At 47.4% G+C, this 16508-nt stretch overlaps 3 protein-coding genes and 1 non-coding gene across 6 annotated transcripts; 3 read left to right on the plus strand and 1 right to left on the minus strand.

The window, feature by feature from the left end:
- The first annotated feature begins 313 nt into the window (after positions 1 to 313).
- Positions 314 to 4706, plus strand: LOC112884657 (ubiquitin-conjugating enzyme E2 11). 2 transcript variants are annotated; one of them, XM_025950117.1, is made up of 5 exons: positions 314 to 463; positions 2167 to 2245; positions 2444 to 2571; positions 3276 to 3380; positions 4234 to 4706. In XM_025950117.1, exons 1-5 carry the CDS (start codon positions 314 to 316, stop codon positions 4375 to 4377), a joined length of 606 nt encoding a protein of 201 aa, XP_025805902.1. In that variant the 3' UTR covers positions 4378 to 4706. The 2 variants fall into 2 exon arrangements, with proteins under 2 accessions (XP_025805902.1, XP_025805903.1); XM_025950118.1 differs by lacking the exon at positions 314 to 463 and adding an exon at positions 519 to 542.
- A 7047-nt stretch (positions 4707 to 11753) lies between these two features.
- On the plus strand, positions 11754 to 14026 carry LOC112886107 (thioredoxin H5-like). Of its 2 annotated transcripts, XM_025951885.1 has the most exons (5): positions 11754 to 12120; positions 12710 to 12765; positions 13060 to 13173; positions 13356 to 13478; positions 13581 to 14026. In XM_025951885.1, the coding sequence occupies exons 2-5, from the start codon at positions 12748 to 12750 to the stop codon at positions 13716 to 13718; spliced, it is 393 nt and encodes a 130-aa protein (XP_025807670.1). In that variant the 5' UTR covers positions 11754 to 12120; positions 12710 to 12747; the 3' UTR covers positions 13719 to 14026. The 2 variants fall into 2 exon arrangements, with proteins under 2 accessions (XP_025807670.1, XP_025807671.1); XM_025951886.1 differs by lacking the exon at positions 11754 to 12120 and having other exon boundaries at positions 12453 to 12765.
- Positions 13940 to 16447, minus strand: LOC112886104 (serine/threonine-protein kinase STN8, chloroplastic). The gene is made up of 4 exons (XM_025951883.1): positions 15538 to 16447; positions 15264 to 15437; positions 14591 to 14995; positions 13940 to 14503 (listed from the first exon to the last, which is right to left on the minus strand). Exons 1-4 carry the CDS (start codon positions 16336 to 16338, stop codon positions 14156 to 14158), a joined length of 1728 nt encoding a protein of 575 aa, XP_025807668.1. The 5' UTR covers positions 16339 to 16447; the 3' UTR covers positions 13940 to 14155.
- On the plus strand, positions 15043 to 15116 carry TRNAI-AAU. The gene has a single exon. It is a non-coding gene; the product is annotated as a tRNA-Ile (tRNA).
- Positions 16448 to 16508: the final 61 nt, after the last annotated feature.

Here is a 16508-nt window from a genome sequence, read left to right on the forward strand (position 1 = left end):
CTAGCCGACAGATGTTTGTAACTTTGACCAATAAATTATACTCATCACGCATCAGTGGAAGGAGCTGGTAGATATTTGGTTGTTGGAATCTAACTCTACTGGGTAAATGAAAACCTAAACCGAGTTGTTTACTCGATCACACGGATTCCTCTTCTGATAATCTCTGGTCCTGACAGTGAAATTTGCTCTCATTAATCATCATCATCATCAGGAGAGAAAAAAAATAAAGAAGACCTGGAAATGGCAACGTACGACGAACGTTCCACTTCCACCCCTCTCTGCCCACCCCGCAAGCCAGGCGGGCAGACTATAAATGCCCGCTCGGACCCGCAACCCGTCTCGCACGCACACCACAAGCGAGGGACCCGGGGCGGGGCAAGAGGAAAAAAACAAGAGAGAGAAGGCGTCTCTCTCTCTCTCCTCTCTCGCCGTCCCCAACCTCTCGTCTCGCTGCCTGCGAAAGGTGGGAGCCTTTGCTTTTCCGCGTCAATTTTTTCGGGCGAATTTTTTTTCCGGCCTCCGCTCTGGTCAGATCGGCGCGGGTGAGCTCCGGCCCCTCCCGATCCGGATCCGTCCCGTCGGCGCGCGCGTTTTTTCTTCTCGAGTTTTCTGTGTGTTTTCCCCCTCCTCTTCGCTTTGGTTGCTGCGGCTGGCTCCGGTAGATCTGCGGTTTGGTCCGGTTTGGAGCGCGCCGAGGCGGTCTGGCGTGTGGTAGGTTTGTGGTTTCGTGGTGGGCGGTGCCGGTCCGTGACGGATTTGGTGCGGGGCTGCTTGAGGCGTTGGGCGATCGGTGTTGGGATATGGGTTGCTCGATCTTACGCGCTCGTGGGCTGGATTTCACGGCTGTTGCGCGAGATTTGGGGGGGGGGGGCTTTTTTGTTGTTTTGGATGTATGAAATTGGCCGTCTGTTTGCTGTGTGGCGGCTTTCTGTAAGAATTTTAGGTAGGATCCCTGCGCTCGTGCAGGCTGTGATGTGTTCCTCTGATGGTTCGGGCCGATCTCTGAGATGCCTGAAGTGCTGTGCTGGTTTCACCTAGATACCAGTTTTACAGTGGTTTCACCTCCGTGCCGACTTTTAAGTTGGCTCAGCTTGTTTTGTTTTTACCGGTAGCTTAGCTTGACCCTGTGGGCGTTTAGACTTCAGACCGTGCATTTCTGAAACATGGCTGATATGTTGTTCCGTGGTTAGTTATTATGGTAAGCTTGACTTACAGGGTAGAATGCTTGTAGCTGATAATTTTGGAATTAGTAAGAGGTTGGCTCATCATCATGGAATGTGGGTTATATCATTCCTCGTCACTATACTGTCAGCTTTAGGCGTTCTGTCTGGAAGTAGATGTTGGCTGTTTTAACTCATATATTTGACCTGGAGTCCTGGAGCATGGAGTTTACATTGATACGCATGTTAGAGTTTAGAAGTGCTTATCATATTTGTTTTATCTTAAGGGTAAGAGTATTTGCAAGGGGTCTCGCAAGAGTTACAATTCATATATTGGGCTGGACAGTGGGGCTGGAGACATGACAGAAAACTAATCCAGACTCCTGAAGCATTATGGCCTTCTTGAAATAAACATTAGCTTATCTGCTGGCTAAACTTGCTAGTATTTGCATGCTAGATCATAATATCACCTAGCTATCAATTATGTTGCTGTTAAATATGATATGTTGTTAAGTTGCTAAGTGGATTAATAAGAGTGATAATTGAGCCAAACCAAACTTCATCGTTGGATTGCTGCCTAATGTTGGTTGGACTTCATGGTGGACACTTTTGGCTGCCTTATGATCTAGAAATCTAGTATGCAGAAAACCTAATGTTCCTGCTTAGGGGGCTAGCTGGGCAACCATCCAAGTATATGGGGTTAAGGTGACTCCTTTTGTTTGTCTAGAGTAGGTGGCATTTTTTTTCTAAAACTAAAAACTGAAGTTTGAATCAGCTATATGGGGTTCACAAATGTTCAATATCAGGAATGCCACCAGAACTGTCACCCAATTCAATTAACGGGTTTGATATTTGCTGAGTTCTCTGCAACATTTTACTAAAATAATTTGAACTCTGTTGTTCATTATTTGCATCTCTGCTTTCAAATACAAAATAGATATGATTGACTGCAATCTTTTTACTATGTGTTCAATACTTATCCTTTTGCATATGTATAAAAAAACAGGAGGTTGTCATGGCATCGAAACGTATCCTGAAGGAGCTGAAGGACCTGCAGAAAGACCCCCCCACATCATGCAGTGCAGGTACGAATACAAGTAATTATTGGAACTGTGGAGGACTAAAATCTCCAGACATTTACTGATTTCCATAACCCACTGGGCACAGGCCATTCCATCTTGTCTGTACCATATTGCCAGTCTTTGCATGCTCACTTTGTTTTTCCCAATGCCTTCCCATCACTTCTCATGAACCGCAAATTTTTTCACCTGTACAATGTTCAGGTCCTGCTGGTGAGGACATGTTTCATTGGCAAGCAACAATTATGGGACCGCCTGACAGTCCCTATGCTGGTGGTGTATTCTTAGTGAACATTCATTTCCCGCCAGACTACCCCTTCAAACCACCAAAGGTTTGAACTCAGAAGGATCATCTTATGTACAGATTCTCTTTTTTTTTATTCACTTCAGTTATTGTGCATTATGCACTGTTGCAAGCTTTGTAGTCTTGGATAGTTTGAATGTGGTTACCTTTAATAAGTATAGGTTTCTTCTGGGTAAAAATTCGTGAACAAAAAAGCTCTGTGTTGTTCCTTTTTCTCCTGCTAATGTCATCATTCTGGGGGAGACGCCACTCAACATTATTCCTATTGCTTCACGTTGCTGTTAGTACTTTATATCGATGATCAACTAATAATATGGTCAAAGTTATTTTGTCTGCTGGCATAAATCATCTCTTAGTTTTTGCTGGTGATGCATTAACCTTTTTCTGGATGAAGTATCCCTGTTAATATATCCTTTCAGAGTTGTAGTTTAGAACTGTGTTAGTGATTTAGTGCACCTTAGGAAGTTATAATCATAAATTCCTTTCATCTTGTCTCGAATTAAATATTTTCATGCTAAGGATTTCAAGAGAAACATTATGTTAGGAATATCATGGATTATGGTGTGTTTGACATACCTGTCTACATGCCTATGGACAATCTTTTTTTGGCATTCTCCTTTGACGGCTGAACTTCTTCATGAGCACAATCCCAATCTGAAGGTTGCTTTACTTAGATTTTATTGTTTTAACTTTGTACACGTTTATTAATCTTTGTTGGCCTGTTTACTTTAGGTGTCTTTCAAGACTAAAGTCTTCCATCCAAATATCAACAGCAATGGAAGTATATGCCTTGACATTCTTAAAGAGCAGTGGAGCCCTGCTTTGACAATTTCTAAGGTCATCCTGAACACTGAATCACTGATCTCTTTTTATATATGTGCATATACTTGTTTTCTTTTCATTTTTTCTTGATGTTTATAAAATGAGTAGATCTAAATTTCTGATAATCCAAGATTGTTCTAAATGTGCCCAACTACCCATTCCTCTTGAAACCTGGAACATTCACTTCCTGACCCTTGCTGTTCCTGTGCTGCTTTTGTCACCATCTGCATTGTTTGAGGTTGCTATTGTGGATTAACTGTTGATGTAAGGCCTCTATATCAGATTCACTTGGAAATCTGATGTTGTTTTGCCTTTTTTTATTTGATTTTGTTGATAAATATTTTGCTATTTCTTATGTTGTACATGCTTTAACCATGTATCTGTGAAATATAAGGGTCTTTCTCATTTCAATGTATGTTTCTATGAATTATTTCCACTTGGATAACTTCAGAATCCTGTTTGCTATTTTACTAGCATGTTACTTTGCTTGGATCTTCTTGCATTGGATAATTCATGTTGTTTGAATGGAGACTCACGTTGTACTTCTGTCAACCATACTTGTAGTACGGCACCTCTAGTAGTGTGCTGGATATGATCGCAGGAACTTCATAGGCCCCCTTTTTATAGCATTTGTTCCATTCATCTAGGACCTTCCTGTTATGTTGGCTGTATGCCAACATATTAATCTCTTCTGGATCCATCCATGTGAAAATGGAATTGCATTTTTCATTCAGTTGCGCAATTAGGTTTTGTTGGTAATTAAGATGGTGTGCTATTGTTGTGTTGTACTCCTGAAGCAAGCAAAACTAAGATGTTATGATGATCTGGTCTGTTGCTCATTAGAGTGTTGCTATGTTGGATGTTCTAGGTCTTGCTCTCCATCTGCTCCCTGCTGACTGACCCCAACCCGGACGATCCTCTTGTCCCTGAGATTGCCCACATGTACAAGACGGACCGGCCGAAGTACGAGTCGACAGCACGCAGCTGGACACAGAAGTATGCGATGGGCTGACAAAGCACCACCGCAGCTCAATCGGCGACGATTCTCGTGCCATCTCTAGAAATTGTCCGTGGGCTATTATTTCCTTCAGTTTGTCGCTGGTTGTGTGTATCCCCGATCCATCTAGGATCGTATTGTAGTCGATGTCCGCCTACCATCATTGCCATCCATAGTGAGATGGTCGGACATGCTTTGCCTATGCACCTATGCTTGCTGGGAAACCTTCCTTCGGGTCGGTGCTATTCGGTAAATGTTCATCGAAGACATTTATTTCATTGCCTCTGGCTGTTGCATGCATGTCCATGTGAACTATTTTGAATGTAGTAGGCTGTTCCATGTCATGTTCTCATTCATAGGTTCCCAGGCTTGTTCCAAGCATGTGGCCTCGAAAAGTTCACTCATGATTTCTGAAGGGTCTAGTCTGCTCGAAACGAGTAGGTATTGTATTGAGCACATGAACTGTAGAGCTTGAAATCGTATTGTCTTAAATGCTGGAGCCATGCGGATGGATCGTCTTAAGAGGCTACAACATCACGAGTACATCGAAATGTGTGTACTTTACCATGACGTCGAGCATGTTTGGCAGATCTGGTCGCAACTCGATCGCGAGCGAACCGCGTCGCCTCTTCCGGCCTTTCCACCTTGGCGGTGCGAAGCAGCAGCAGCCGGGCTCGACGCGGTCGCGAGGCGCCAGCTGCTGCCGTGTTACGTCAAGCGGGTCGGCCGCAACTCGACACACGGTTCCAGCCGGCTGCTTGGAAGCTGTTAGAAATCAGAAGATTAGAGATAATCTCATCCATAGGTTAGGGCTAATCCTAGCCATTAGATTAGACCAATAACTGATTAGCAGTTAACCTTGTAAACCCAACGGGTGTGTCCGTTGGTGTAGGGATGCGTCCTTCCGTGTACGGACGCAACTCTCTAGTGTACGGTTGCGTCCTTTGGTGAAGGGACGCGTCCTCCCGGTTCTCCCTGTATATATATATTCAAAGATCAATGAAATCATAAAAACGGTTGTTCCCAAACGTTTGTTCATTTGCATTCACTCTTAACACGTTATCAACACTTTGCTCTTCTGAACAAGACGCAACAACAACGCAAAGGCACATGCCTCTGAACCCCACGGTAAGAACCATGACGCGAATCAACATCAACCTGCCTTCGCATATTGTTCGTCAACTGTTCTTCGCACTTCGCCGCGTCGGAGGAATGCGCCATCGCCCCATCCGTCACCATGGACAGCGCGGCAGCATCTTCGAGCGCCTTGGGCCTCGTGTTCGCCGCAGCGCCGTAAATGAAAGTGGATGTGGCCGCATCTTTGCTTCTGCTGTTCGCAATCTCCGGCAGGATGCTCGTCGAGGACGCCGCTGGAGCCCAATTCGTCGCGGCCGCCAGGCTTCTCCGCTCGCACTGCGTCTGCAGAGCCAGCCCCCGTCTCCTCGCCGAGGCGTGGACGGTGCTGGCCCAAGCAATGTTGCGCCACAAGCGGTCGAAGCCCCGGCGCCCCCAATTTTTGAAGCACCGGCGCCGCCCGTTGATGAAGTGGTTGCCGTCCCCATGGAGCCAATGTCGCCGGCACTGCCTCCGCCACCACCGCGCTTCTGGTGTGACTTCTGCAAGGAGTTCACGCTGATCCCGCACACGCTCGATCCATGGCTCCTTGCCACCCCGGCCGCTCCGGCACTTTACGCCGTGAAGGAAGAAGAAGAGGATGATGTGGTGCCCGGCCTTGGCATCCGCGACCCATTCAACACTGCGGCAAGGACGGGTATCTCCCCGTACTTCTTCCTCGACAGGGCCGGTCCCTCGGCTCATCCGCCGGCAGCGACGCTGCCCTTTCCTCAGCCGGTGAAGACTGAGGACGCCGAGATGGTGGCCGCCCCAGGCATCGGCCCCTTAGCGCCTCCACCTGGTACACGCGTGGCGGCTGCTGCTCGAATGATGGCGCAGGCCCTCCTAGAGGAAGGCACCGCGACCACCCCTCCGACACTCCGGCGCCTCCTTGGCCGCAGAGTGGCAGCGGTGGACCGGCGCCCCCGCATCCACAAGGGATCCTGGAACCCGGCGGTCCTCAACCTCCCAAGCGCGGAGGTGTTGAACATGGGAGCCTACAACAACGGCTTCTACTCTCCCGACGAGGGGGAGTCCTCCTCCAACTAAATCACGCGAGCGCAGCGGCAGCACAGTGGTGAGCGGCGGCGGGGTGGTCAAGTGGCGGCGGCTGTTTCCTGGTGTCCAGTGGCGTGGAGTAGGGTTGCAACCCTGCTGCCTGCCAGAGATGCCTCTAATAGGCCGTGAAGATGGCCCAATGGCCTACGCTCGGACCTCCCTTCCTGCTGTTCGTCCTGTGCACGCTTGATGGGCCAAGCTAATGAACGTGGATTCATTTTCCAATCCCTATGGCTGGCTGGCCTATTATCTTTATTATTTAGTTGATTTAATTTCAGCAATAATTCGCATAAGACTCTGTTAGTCTACAGTAATTATGTGCTGTAAAATATTACTCTTATGTTTAGTCGCTAACTTTAAATGTATTTGTACCTATGATAATTTATCATTGTAAAATATCCATTTGTGATATTATTCAAAGTATTTGTCCCAGTATGTATGACAAATCCAATAGATAATATCCCTAGCGACCATGATCTTGCATATTTATTTATTAATTTATTTATTTTGCAATTGATCATTTTAATTAAGACCCTTAATTTTATGCTTTTCCAATTTCAAAGCACTACGCGCTTAAATAATGGATGCAACAAGTTATGTGTATTTTTCTCATTAATCAATTGTATAACACGCATTTTCTATAATCGTTTTGTTGGCCACTCCACAAGGTAGCACCACAATTACTACTGCAGGATTTACACTAAGTAAATACTTAGTGCCAATCCTCAAAGTGCGTACCCAACATTAACACTTAGAACATTTGGTCTACATTTTTCTCAAAAAAATGACTACAATTAATTTGCATTCCTATTGGCCATACACAAGGTAGCACTATAATTGCTACTGTGGGATCTACACTAAGTAAACACTTAGTGATTATCCTCAAAGTGCGTACCCAATTCGTTTGCAAATTAGCTAAGGTCTACATCACTCTCTGATGACTACCTTTAGACGTGTTTATACAATTCGCATAAACAATTTGGCATCTACTGTTAACAACAGACTATGTCCATTTTGAGGTCTACACCTTTATGGTGACTACCTCCATTTTCTTATTATGCATGTGAGATTTTACACCATTAATATCTTGTTTCTATTTTGCATCCCAAACTTACAACACACCACAACATTTTAATAACTTAAAATGTTTCGATGGTTTGACTCGTGTAGGATCAATGGCTGTCAAAGAGTTTGAATTACTAGCTCTAGACGGTCACAACTATCCAACATGGGCTGTGGACATAAAAGTTAGTCTTGCATCCCGAATACTTTATCAAGCAGTGTTACCACTCCAAGAGGGTGCTGCACCACTTGATGATCAACATGTATACACGGCACTATATATCATTAGGAGCCATATTCATCCTGATCTTAAGGCTGAATATTTATTGGAAGAAAATCCACGAAATCTATGGAAGTCTCTTAAGCAACGCTATGAACAACAAAAGGCACTCTTATTGCCTGCGGCAAATTATGAGTGGACCCAACTTCGCTTATAGGACTTTAAAACTGTAAGTGATTATAATCATGTTGTTCATCGGATTTGCTCAAAGTTGCAATTCTGTGAGAAAGAACCTTCAGATGCGGATAAGATAGAAAAAACTCTATCCACTATGCTTCCCTCTGAAAGGATTCTTCAACAAGAGTACCGTGAAAGGAATTTTCAGGTTTATTCTGATCTTATACATACATTACTTGAGGCCGAAAAACATTCCGAACTTATGGTTTGGAATAATCAGCAACGCCTTGTTGGGTCAGCTCCATTGCCTGAACTACATGCTTATTCTAAGAATAAACCCAAATCTAACAATGGATCTTCTAAGAACCATCATCAAGAAAATTCCAAGAAAGGTAAGAAAAACCGCAGAAGCAACAAGAAATTCCAGAATCGTGTTTCCAACAAGGGTAAGAACATCTCCAAACACAGGAGTGACAAACCTGTCTGCCAAAAGTGTGGTTGTTACAGCCATATTACAAAGAAATATCGTACCCCGAGTCATCTTGTTGATCTTTACTTAAAGTCCGTGGGTCGTGGACGTGCTACTCAAGGACAGAAGTATGAAGCCCACTTCAACTATCGACCTGACACCACCAGGGAAGAAGCTAGTTGTTCGCAACAAGTTCCCGAGGAACCAAGCAGCAACCCCATACCAGGAGGCGAGGATCTTGCTACAGAGAATATGATCGTGGGATACGCTTCCAACGACATATTTGGAGACCTCGAATAGGCTCCCAATCTCCAAAAGATTCCAAAGTCTTGAGGTCCTATTTACTAGTATTTGTAATATTTAGCACAATTTATATCTTAAAGTGTTGTAAATAAATAAGGTCATCACTTTCATAGGTTGGATATAAAATAAATGTATTGTATACATTTGATATTCAATAAAGGTGTGTATTCTATATATCATCAAAGGATTTCATATTAAATTCTTCATTTATATATAGATATTCTACGGGAGTCAATCCGATGGACGAGGAATTATGCCTTGTGGATAGTGGAACCACAAATTCTATACTTAGGGAAATAAAATATTTCCAAACTCTTACAAAGAAATAGGGAAAGTTTTGACAATCGCTGGACGCGATGCAACGATAGTTGGCACTGGTCGTGCCACTATCGTACTCCCTATGGGTACCCATATTACAATTGAGGATGCACTTTTGTATCCCGATTCAAAGCGTACGCTACTAAGTTATAGAGATATCCGTCAAAATGGTTTTCATATTGAAACCGGTGATGACAATAATGAGGAATTCCTCCTCATTACTAAAGATAACGGATATGGCAAACAAATTGTTGAACAAATTCCTTCTTTTCCGTCCGGATTGTACTACACATACATTAAACCCGTACCACATGTTGCATACAAGGTAATTTTTCAGAATGTTGACACATTCAAAACTTGGCATGACCGCCTTGGTCATCCCGGTGTAGGGATGATGAGAAAAATTATCAGCAATTCAAATGGTCATGAGTTAAATACTACTAAATTTCCCAAATCATCAGATTTTATGTGCACTTCATGTGCTACAGGGAAATTAATTTTACGTCCTTCATACGTTAAAATTCAAAATGAGCCACTCAAATTCCTTGAACATATTCAAGGCGACATATGTGGCCCCATACAACCTACTTCTGGACCTTTCAGGTACTTCATGGTTCTAATAGATGCATCTACTAGATGGTCTCATGTGTGTCTTTTATCCACACGTAACCATGCTTTTGCAAAGATCATTACTCAAGTTATTAGACTTAGAGCACAAAATCCTGAACATCAAATACAATCAATTCGAATGGACAATGCCGCTGAATTTTTCTCAAAGGCTTTCAACGATTATTGTATGGCTTTAGGAATTCAAGTTCAGCACTCTGTCCCATATGTCCATACACAAAATGGTTTAGCAGAATCTCTTATTAAGAGAATTAAACTCATTGCAAGACCCTTATTACAAAATTGCAACCTTCCAACTTCATGTTGGGGTCATGCAGTCTTACACGCTGCAGACTTAATTCAATTGCGACCAACTGCATATCACGTTGTCTCTCCTATGCAATTAGTACGTGGGAATATACCAAATATTTCCCATCTGCGAAAATTCGGTTGTACAGTGTATGTACCGATCTCACTATCTAAGCGTACCGCTATGGGCCCACACAGGAAATTGGGAATCTATGTGGGGTATCAATCACCGTCGATTACTAAATTCCTTGAGCCCCTCACAGGGGACCTATTTACGGCCCGGTATGCTGATTGCATATTCAATGAGGACCATTTCTCGGCATTAGGGGGAGATTATAAGTACCAAAATGAATGCCAGGAAATCAATTGGGATGCCCAAGGCATTTCCTCCTCAGATCCACGTACTCAATAAACTGAACAACAAGTTTAGAAAATCATAAATTTGCAACATATTGCAAATAAACTGCCAAAAGCATTTACTGATTATAAGGGTGTCACAAAGTCCTCTTATCCTGCACGGAATGCACCCGAAAGAGTAGAGGTACCAAACAAAAATATTCAACTCCTCCCGCTTCCAAAGAATAAGGGGAGAAGTATGGCTGCTCCCAAGGATGATGCTCAAACGAAGCGTCAGAGGATTCCATGTGTCTTTGAGATTTGCAAGGGTCAGGGGGAGGCATATCCTAGATGCTAACCTATACCTGCATTATATTATACTCTTTTCTTTAACAAGTTTTACTTATAAGGTTTCTTGTTGAAGTTTTTAACGAGGTAATATTAATATAAGCATGTGTCATATTTTCTATTTTCCCCACCGGGGTTTTTGTAGGAAATATCAAAGACACATATTGCCCTCACAACTTATCCATGGTTTTCCCTGAAAAGGTTTTCCATGTGAAGTTATTCTAGAGGTAATACCAATAATATGTCGTCATATTTTCTCCTAGTTTTTCCACTGGGTTTTTAAAGGAGTTTTAGCGACGTATCATTACATAATACTCTTCATATTTTTCCTGAAAAGGTTTTTTTGGGGGAGTTATCTATATGTCGTATCTCCGATACTTTTCCCCACAGGGGTTTTTAAATGGGATACCAAAGATATAGTGATTTGTTTAAATCACACAAATATACATATTCCTCATATTTTTCCCACAGGATTTTTAGAGGAATCCAAACTTATAACTACATTGATCTCAAGAAGATTCGATTAAGGGGGAGTGTTAGAAATCAGAAGATTAGAGATAATCTCATCCATAGGTTAGGGCTAATCCTAGCCATTAGATTAGACCAATAACTGATTAGCAGTTAACCTTGTAAACCCAACGGGTGTGTCCGTTGGTGTAGGGATGCGTCCCTCCGTGTACGGACGCAACTCTCCAGTGTACGGTTGCGTCCTTTGGTGAAGGGACGCGTCCTCCCAGTTCTCCCTGTATATATATATTCAGAGATCAATGAAATCACAAAAACGGTTATTCCCAAACCTTTGTTCATTTACATTCACTCTTAACAGAAGCCAGCGGCGCCCTGCTGTAGCATCGCTGCCCTCGGCGGCCGGCCGATGCCTGGCTGCGCCGAAAGAGCGCCCGTCCTTTGGCTACCGCTCGTTTGAGGCACTGCACAGCGCAGCACAGCCAATCCGATCGGACAAAAGCTAATTTTGGCCGTGCAGTGCAGTGCAGGGTCGGCGTTTTCTCGCACTGCCCCCTCAGTTGCTCAAGAAATTCCCGTTCGGGCCCGCTCCCTTTGCCAGAGTATTTGAAGCGTCCAGGTGATCGCGCCCGCCCGCGCGCCCCTACTTTGGCGGCTAGCTGCTATTCCCGCGAAGGGCAATTCCGCCAACGTGCCGCCGCGGTTATCAGGGAGCTGCCCCCGGCAATGGCGGTGGCTCGTTCGCTCCCCTAGGCCCCGGCGCCACCCCCCGCCCCTCCCTCCTGCCCCCCGCCCCCCCCCCCCCCCCCCCCCCGGGGTGCCGTCCACCACCGCACGCCGCGCGAGCTCGCTTGCCGCGCTTGGGAACGGGAGCGGGAACGGGAACGGGAACCGGCGCCCGCGTTGGCTGCCGGGTTGAGTCCGGTTGGGAGGTGAACACGAGCATTCCTCGTTTCCTTGGCCTTTGGCAGAGGTAAGTGCCGGTTCCTCTCCCAACAGCAATGCGTCTGTTTTTTCTTCTTGTCTTTTTTTTTCTTTGAAAAATACAGTGCGTTGGTTTCACGCTATTGCTTTTCTATGATTGTGGAGAGTGGGAAAACCGAACTCGCAATGATGCTATTCCACCGTGTCCTGATAAACAGAATCTACGCTTTGTTACATCTTGTTGAGAGGATCAGACAAAATGATGCGTAGAAGTTTCGACCTCGATTTATCATGGTCTTGTTTTATTTATGAATTCTCCAATTGTAAAAGCTTTCCTTTTCCGATTGGTACTCGAATTCTCTGCATCCTACTTTGCTTTGGGACAATCAATTTGTGACCTTTTGTCTCGTTAATTTATCAATCGAAATGCTGAAGTGCTAATTACCACCTACCTGAAGCTCTTTTGTTTCCTGAATTTTTCTATAGTTTGCAACAATCTGTCAAGAGCAATCAAACATTTCGTGGACTTGCTTGTCTCGTGCTATCTGATCAGCCTATTTCCTTAAACTATGCATGGCATTTACACCATTTTTTTCTTGGATCATTGACACCATTTTTAATCTTTTATTTCTATCCAGGGGTCCGGATCGATATCCCGACGAATTGCCTCGAACCGATGGGGTGCTGTGGCAGTGTAAATTATTTCCTCCTACTCCATTACAGTTTTTGTTTGCTGGCGCGTCATGCATTGCCGTTCCGCCTCGTTTGATATGCTTTGCAAATACGTACATGACAGTACATGGTTTTGCTAAAAGAAAATATATACTAACTCAGCTCCAAACTATAGGTCGTTAAACTATGTTTCTAGATTTGCCAAAATAACGTATAATTTGGAATGAAAGGAGTACAATCATATGAAAGACTAACCATTCGCATATTTTTAGTAGGTTTCTGATTCAGGAAATTTGTATCATGGTTCCGTTTGCAGAGTGCTGTAGATGCTGAGGAACATCTGGACTACAGCGCGGGGAAAGTGACTATCATACCAGATCTGAAGTGTTGGGAACGGAAACTGGACGAAGCGAATGAACTTGGGCAAACGGTAAGTAACCAAGATGAGTAGCAATTACTAGATACTCCTTCCTTGTGACATTAGGGCACAGTGAGTATGCCCTGATAGCAAAATACGAGGTGTTTGCTGTGCATTTGGCTGTCCATTGCACGAGTCCTTCACGTTTTCACCAGGTTAACCATGTATGCTTTGACATGTCCACGTGTGCACAGGTTGTGGTAAAATTCAGCGCGACTTGGTGCGGACCGTGCAGGAATGCTGCTCCATTATTCGCCGAGCTCTCTTTGAAGCATTCTGATCTTGTTTTCGTGTCCATCGATGTAGACGAACTGCCGGTACATCACTATTCGGAATTTCGCCCATTGATTTCTTTCTTCATTTTTTTTTACTTTGGACACAGAGCAAAATTTAAGTGCTGCCTTAAATTGGTTCTCCAGGAACTGGTCACGCAATTCGACGTACGCGCAACTCCAACGTTCATCTTCATGAGAGACAAGAAGGAGATCGACAAGCTGGTCGGGGGCAACCAGGAAGATCTCCAGAGGAAGTTCGATCCATACTGCCAGGAGAAATGACCGATGACCATTACGTCTGTCAGCATAGCATCAGAACAAGCATGGCCAAACACCTGATCGGCTGAAACGGGAACAGCTCAGAAATTTGGCAACCAGTCGATGGGCTCTCTGGGATCTTCATAGTTTCGAGGAACTGACCAGCGGAAGTAGGATTTCTGTCTAGTATAATGTAAAGTTAGCTAGTGTCTGAAACTCTGCACCACATTGTTCAAGCAATCTCATACAGAACAAAAAATTGTAACACCAGCTACGACCAGCAGATGCCTTCCTCTTGATCCCTCTCATGAGTGGTCATACAGCAAAAAAAATGCCAATGCCATTGCCAAGGACTCAACAATGCGCAGCGTACAGCGATGAACCGATCCGAGGATTATTCCAATTACCCAATCTGTATAGAGCGAGCCTGTACGTTCCCAGCCATGAGCCATGGATGGGTGCTATTTGCTGAGTGAGAGCTTGGACAGCACGGCCGCGGCCTGATCTCCACCCAGGAGAAAATATGGGTGCCTCAGCGCCGCGGCGGCGGAGAGCCTGCCCCCGCCGTTGGCGCCCCGCTGCGAGATGAGCTTGGTGGCGAGGTCCCAGCCTCGCCCCGAGTCCAGGTCCAGGATCTGCAGGTCGGGCCTCCGGCGCGTGCTCTGCCGCCACTTGTTGAGGTCGTAGCCTGCGGACCTGAGCTCGCTGTTGAAGTTCTTGAGCCCCGACTGCGTCCGCAGCGTCGGTATGGCCATCTGCATCAGCACTATCCCCGCCGAGTACATGTCGAACAGGTCCGGGTTGTTCAGCTGCGAGAGGAGCGGGCGGAGTCTATCAATGTCTGATCTGATCAGAGCGGTAACGAAAGCGCGAGGGGAGAACGGCGATCCACCCACCTGCCAGAGGATCGGGGAGAGGATGGCGGCGATGGGCTCCGGCGGGGGCTCGGGCGTCTCCTCGGGAAGGACGTAGAGCTCGGGCGGGCAGTAGTCCGGGTCGAGCAGGGTGCGGTCGGGGACGTAGTTCTTGCCGATGCGGAGGTCGGTGGCGGCGCCGAAGTCGATGAGCTTCACCTGCCCGCGCCGGGTGACGACGAGGTTGGAGGGCTTGATGTCGCGGTGCACGATGCCCGTGCCGTGGATGCGCTTCAGCGACGTGACCAGCTGCCGCATCACCTGCTTCACCACCAGCGCGTCGCGCTCCAGCGTGCCCAGCCCACGCAGCGCGCGCCCGAACATGAGCTGCTCCAGGTTGGACGGGAACCCCCGGTCGTTCAGGTAGTTCGCCAACGTCCGGTCCCCCTGCAAGTATTGGACAAATAAAGTATTATTGAATTTTGAATCGAAATGGCCTATTAGCTCAGTTGGTTAGAGCGTCGTGCTAATAACGCGAAGGTCGCAGGTTCGAGACCTGCATGGGCCAATGGTTTTTCTAATTGCGTTTTGTTATTTTCGATTTCAAATTCTTTTACGATCAGAAGTTCTGAACTCGCAACAGGAAAATCTGAGAACTTAGAGAGAGAGAAAAAACAGTGGAGTTAATAGCAACGCCAATGGCCCAAATGCGCACCTCGAACTTCCAGACGAGCCACTTGCCGCCCTTGACGAACTCCGACTTGGTCTTGTCGGCGACGAAGCTCCCGAGGAAGTCGGCGCACGTCTCCGGCGCCGCCCTGGCCACGCGGTAGTTGAACCACTCCTCGTAGTCGCCGCACTCCTTGGCCCCCACCGTGCCCACCTTGATCTGAACACGATCAGCCACGCATCAGCTGATCAGCGTCGCCATTTCTCTCGGCATCAGAGCAATCTCGCAGCCGTGATTGTCTCCTCGCTGCTTGGCTTACCTTCTTGAGGATGACCTTCTCCTTGTACCTGTCGTCGTTCTGGAGGCTCGTCCTGGCCCTGCCCGACCGCTCCTCCACGACGGCGCCGTTCTTCGGCACCACGGCGCCGAAGAACACCACCCCGAACGAGCCCTCCCCGATGCGCTCGCCGACCACGAAGTCGCTCATCTTGAGGCTCCGCCGGCCCAGCGCGCTGTCCAGCGCCAGCTGCAGCGGCGCCAGCACGTAGGCGTCCACGGCGCCGCTCAGCACCCCCGGCCGCGCCGTCAGGTACAGCCACGTCACGCCCAGGAACCCCAACAGCGCCCACCGCTGCGCGTCCGACAGCCCCGCCGTGAGCGCATCCAGGCGGGACAGCGCGCCGCCCGCCGCGCGCACCGCCGGGTTGGATGCGTCCATGTGCAGCGCGCTCAGGAGCCCGTCCGGGATGGCGCCCGCGCCCGCGTCGCTGCTGGCCGCCGCGGCGGACGCGTCCACGCCCAGGAGCTCGTTCGCCGCGCCGGCGGCGGCATTGGTCGTGTCTCCGATGGTCGGGCCGGCGGAGGGGTCCAGTGGCAGCGCGGTCACGAGGTCGTCCGGCGTGGCGCCCGCGCCGGCGTCGCTGGCCACCGTGTCGGACGGGCCCACCTGCAGCGAGCTCTTGATCTCGTCCAGAAAGGACGCCCAGCCATCGTCCGCGCCGTCGCTGGTCGCGCCGCACCTAAAGATCAGCCTCTGGGCGTGTGGCTTGGCGCCGAACGGGTGCAGGAGGGTGGGGTACTTCTTGGCGAGGGTGGCCGGGGGCAGGAGGGAGGCGGCCATGGCGAGGAGGGGGCTCTCATCCCATGGGGTGTCGAAGGCAGCCGAGGACGCGGGAGACAGACGGGAGCGGCGTGTGGAGTAGGGAGCAGAGGCTGCGAGGTGTGCTACGTGGCAGGCAGCGGCTTGTAACGTTTGTTATCCAGATGGGAGGAGATGGGCCGGCGAAAATA

Source organism: Panicum hallii, chromosome 3 (genome assembly GCF_002211085.1).
Source record: "Panicum hallii strain FIL2 chromosome 3, PHallii_v3.1, whole genome shotgun sequence".
NCBI lineage: Eukaryota > Viridiplantae > Streptophyta > Magnoliopsida > Poales > Poaceae > Panicum > Panicum hallii.

Coding starts and splice junctions, on each gene's coding strand:
- LOC112886107 (XM_025951885.1), top strand. Junction 13,174..13,355: donor CGAATGAACTTGGGCAAACG/GTAAGTAACCAA, acceptor ACGTGTGCACAG/GTTGTGGTAAAATTCAGCGC. Junction 13,479..13,580: donor TCGATGTAGACGAACTGCCG/GTACATCACTAT, acceptor TTGGTTCTCCAG/GAACTGGTCACGCAATTCGA.
- LOC112884657 (XM_025950117.1), top strand. CDS start 314: ATGCCCGCTCGGACCCGCAACCCGTCTCGCACGCACACCACAAGCGAG. Junction 464..2,166: donor CGTCTCGCTGCCTGCGAAAG/GTGGGAGCCTTT, acceptor ATAAAAAAACAG/GAGGTTGTCATGGCATCGAA. Junction 2,246..2,443: donor CCCCACATCATGCAGTGCAG/GTACGAATACAA, acceptor TACAATGTTCAG/GTCCTGCTGGTGAGGACATG.
- LOC112886104 (XM_025951883.1), bottom strand. CDS start 16,338: ATGGCCGCCTCCCTCCTGCCCCCGGCCACCCTCGCCAAGAAGTACCCC. Junction 14,996..15,263: donor GGCTCGTCTGGAAGTTCGAG/GTGCGCATTTGG, acceptor CAATACTTGCAG/GGGGACCGGACGTTGGCGAA. Junction 14,504..14,590: donor TCTCCCCGATCCTCTGGCAG/GTGGGTGGATCG, acceptor CTCCTCTCGCAG/CTGAACAACCCGGACCTGTT.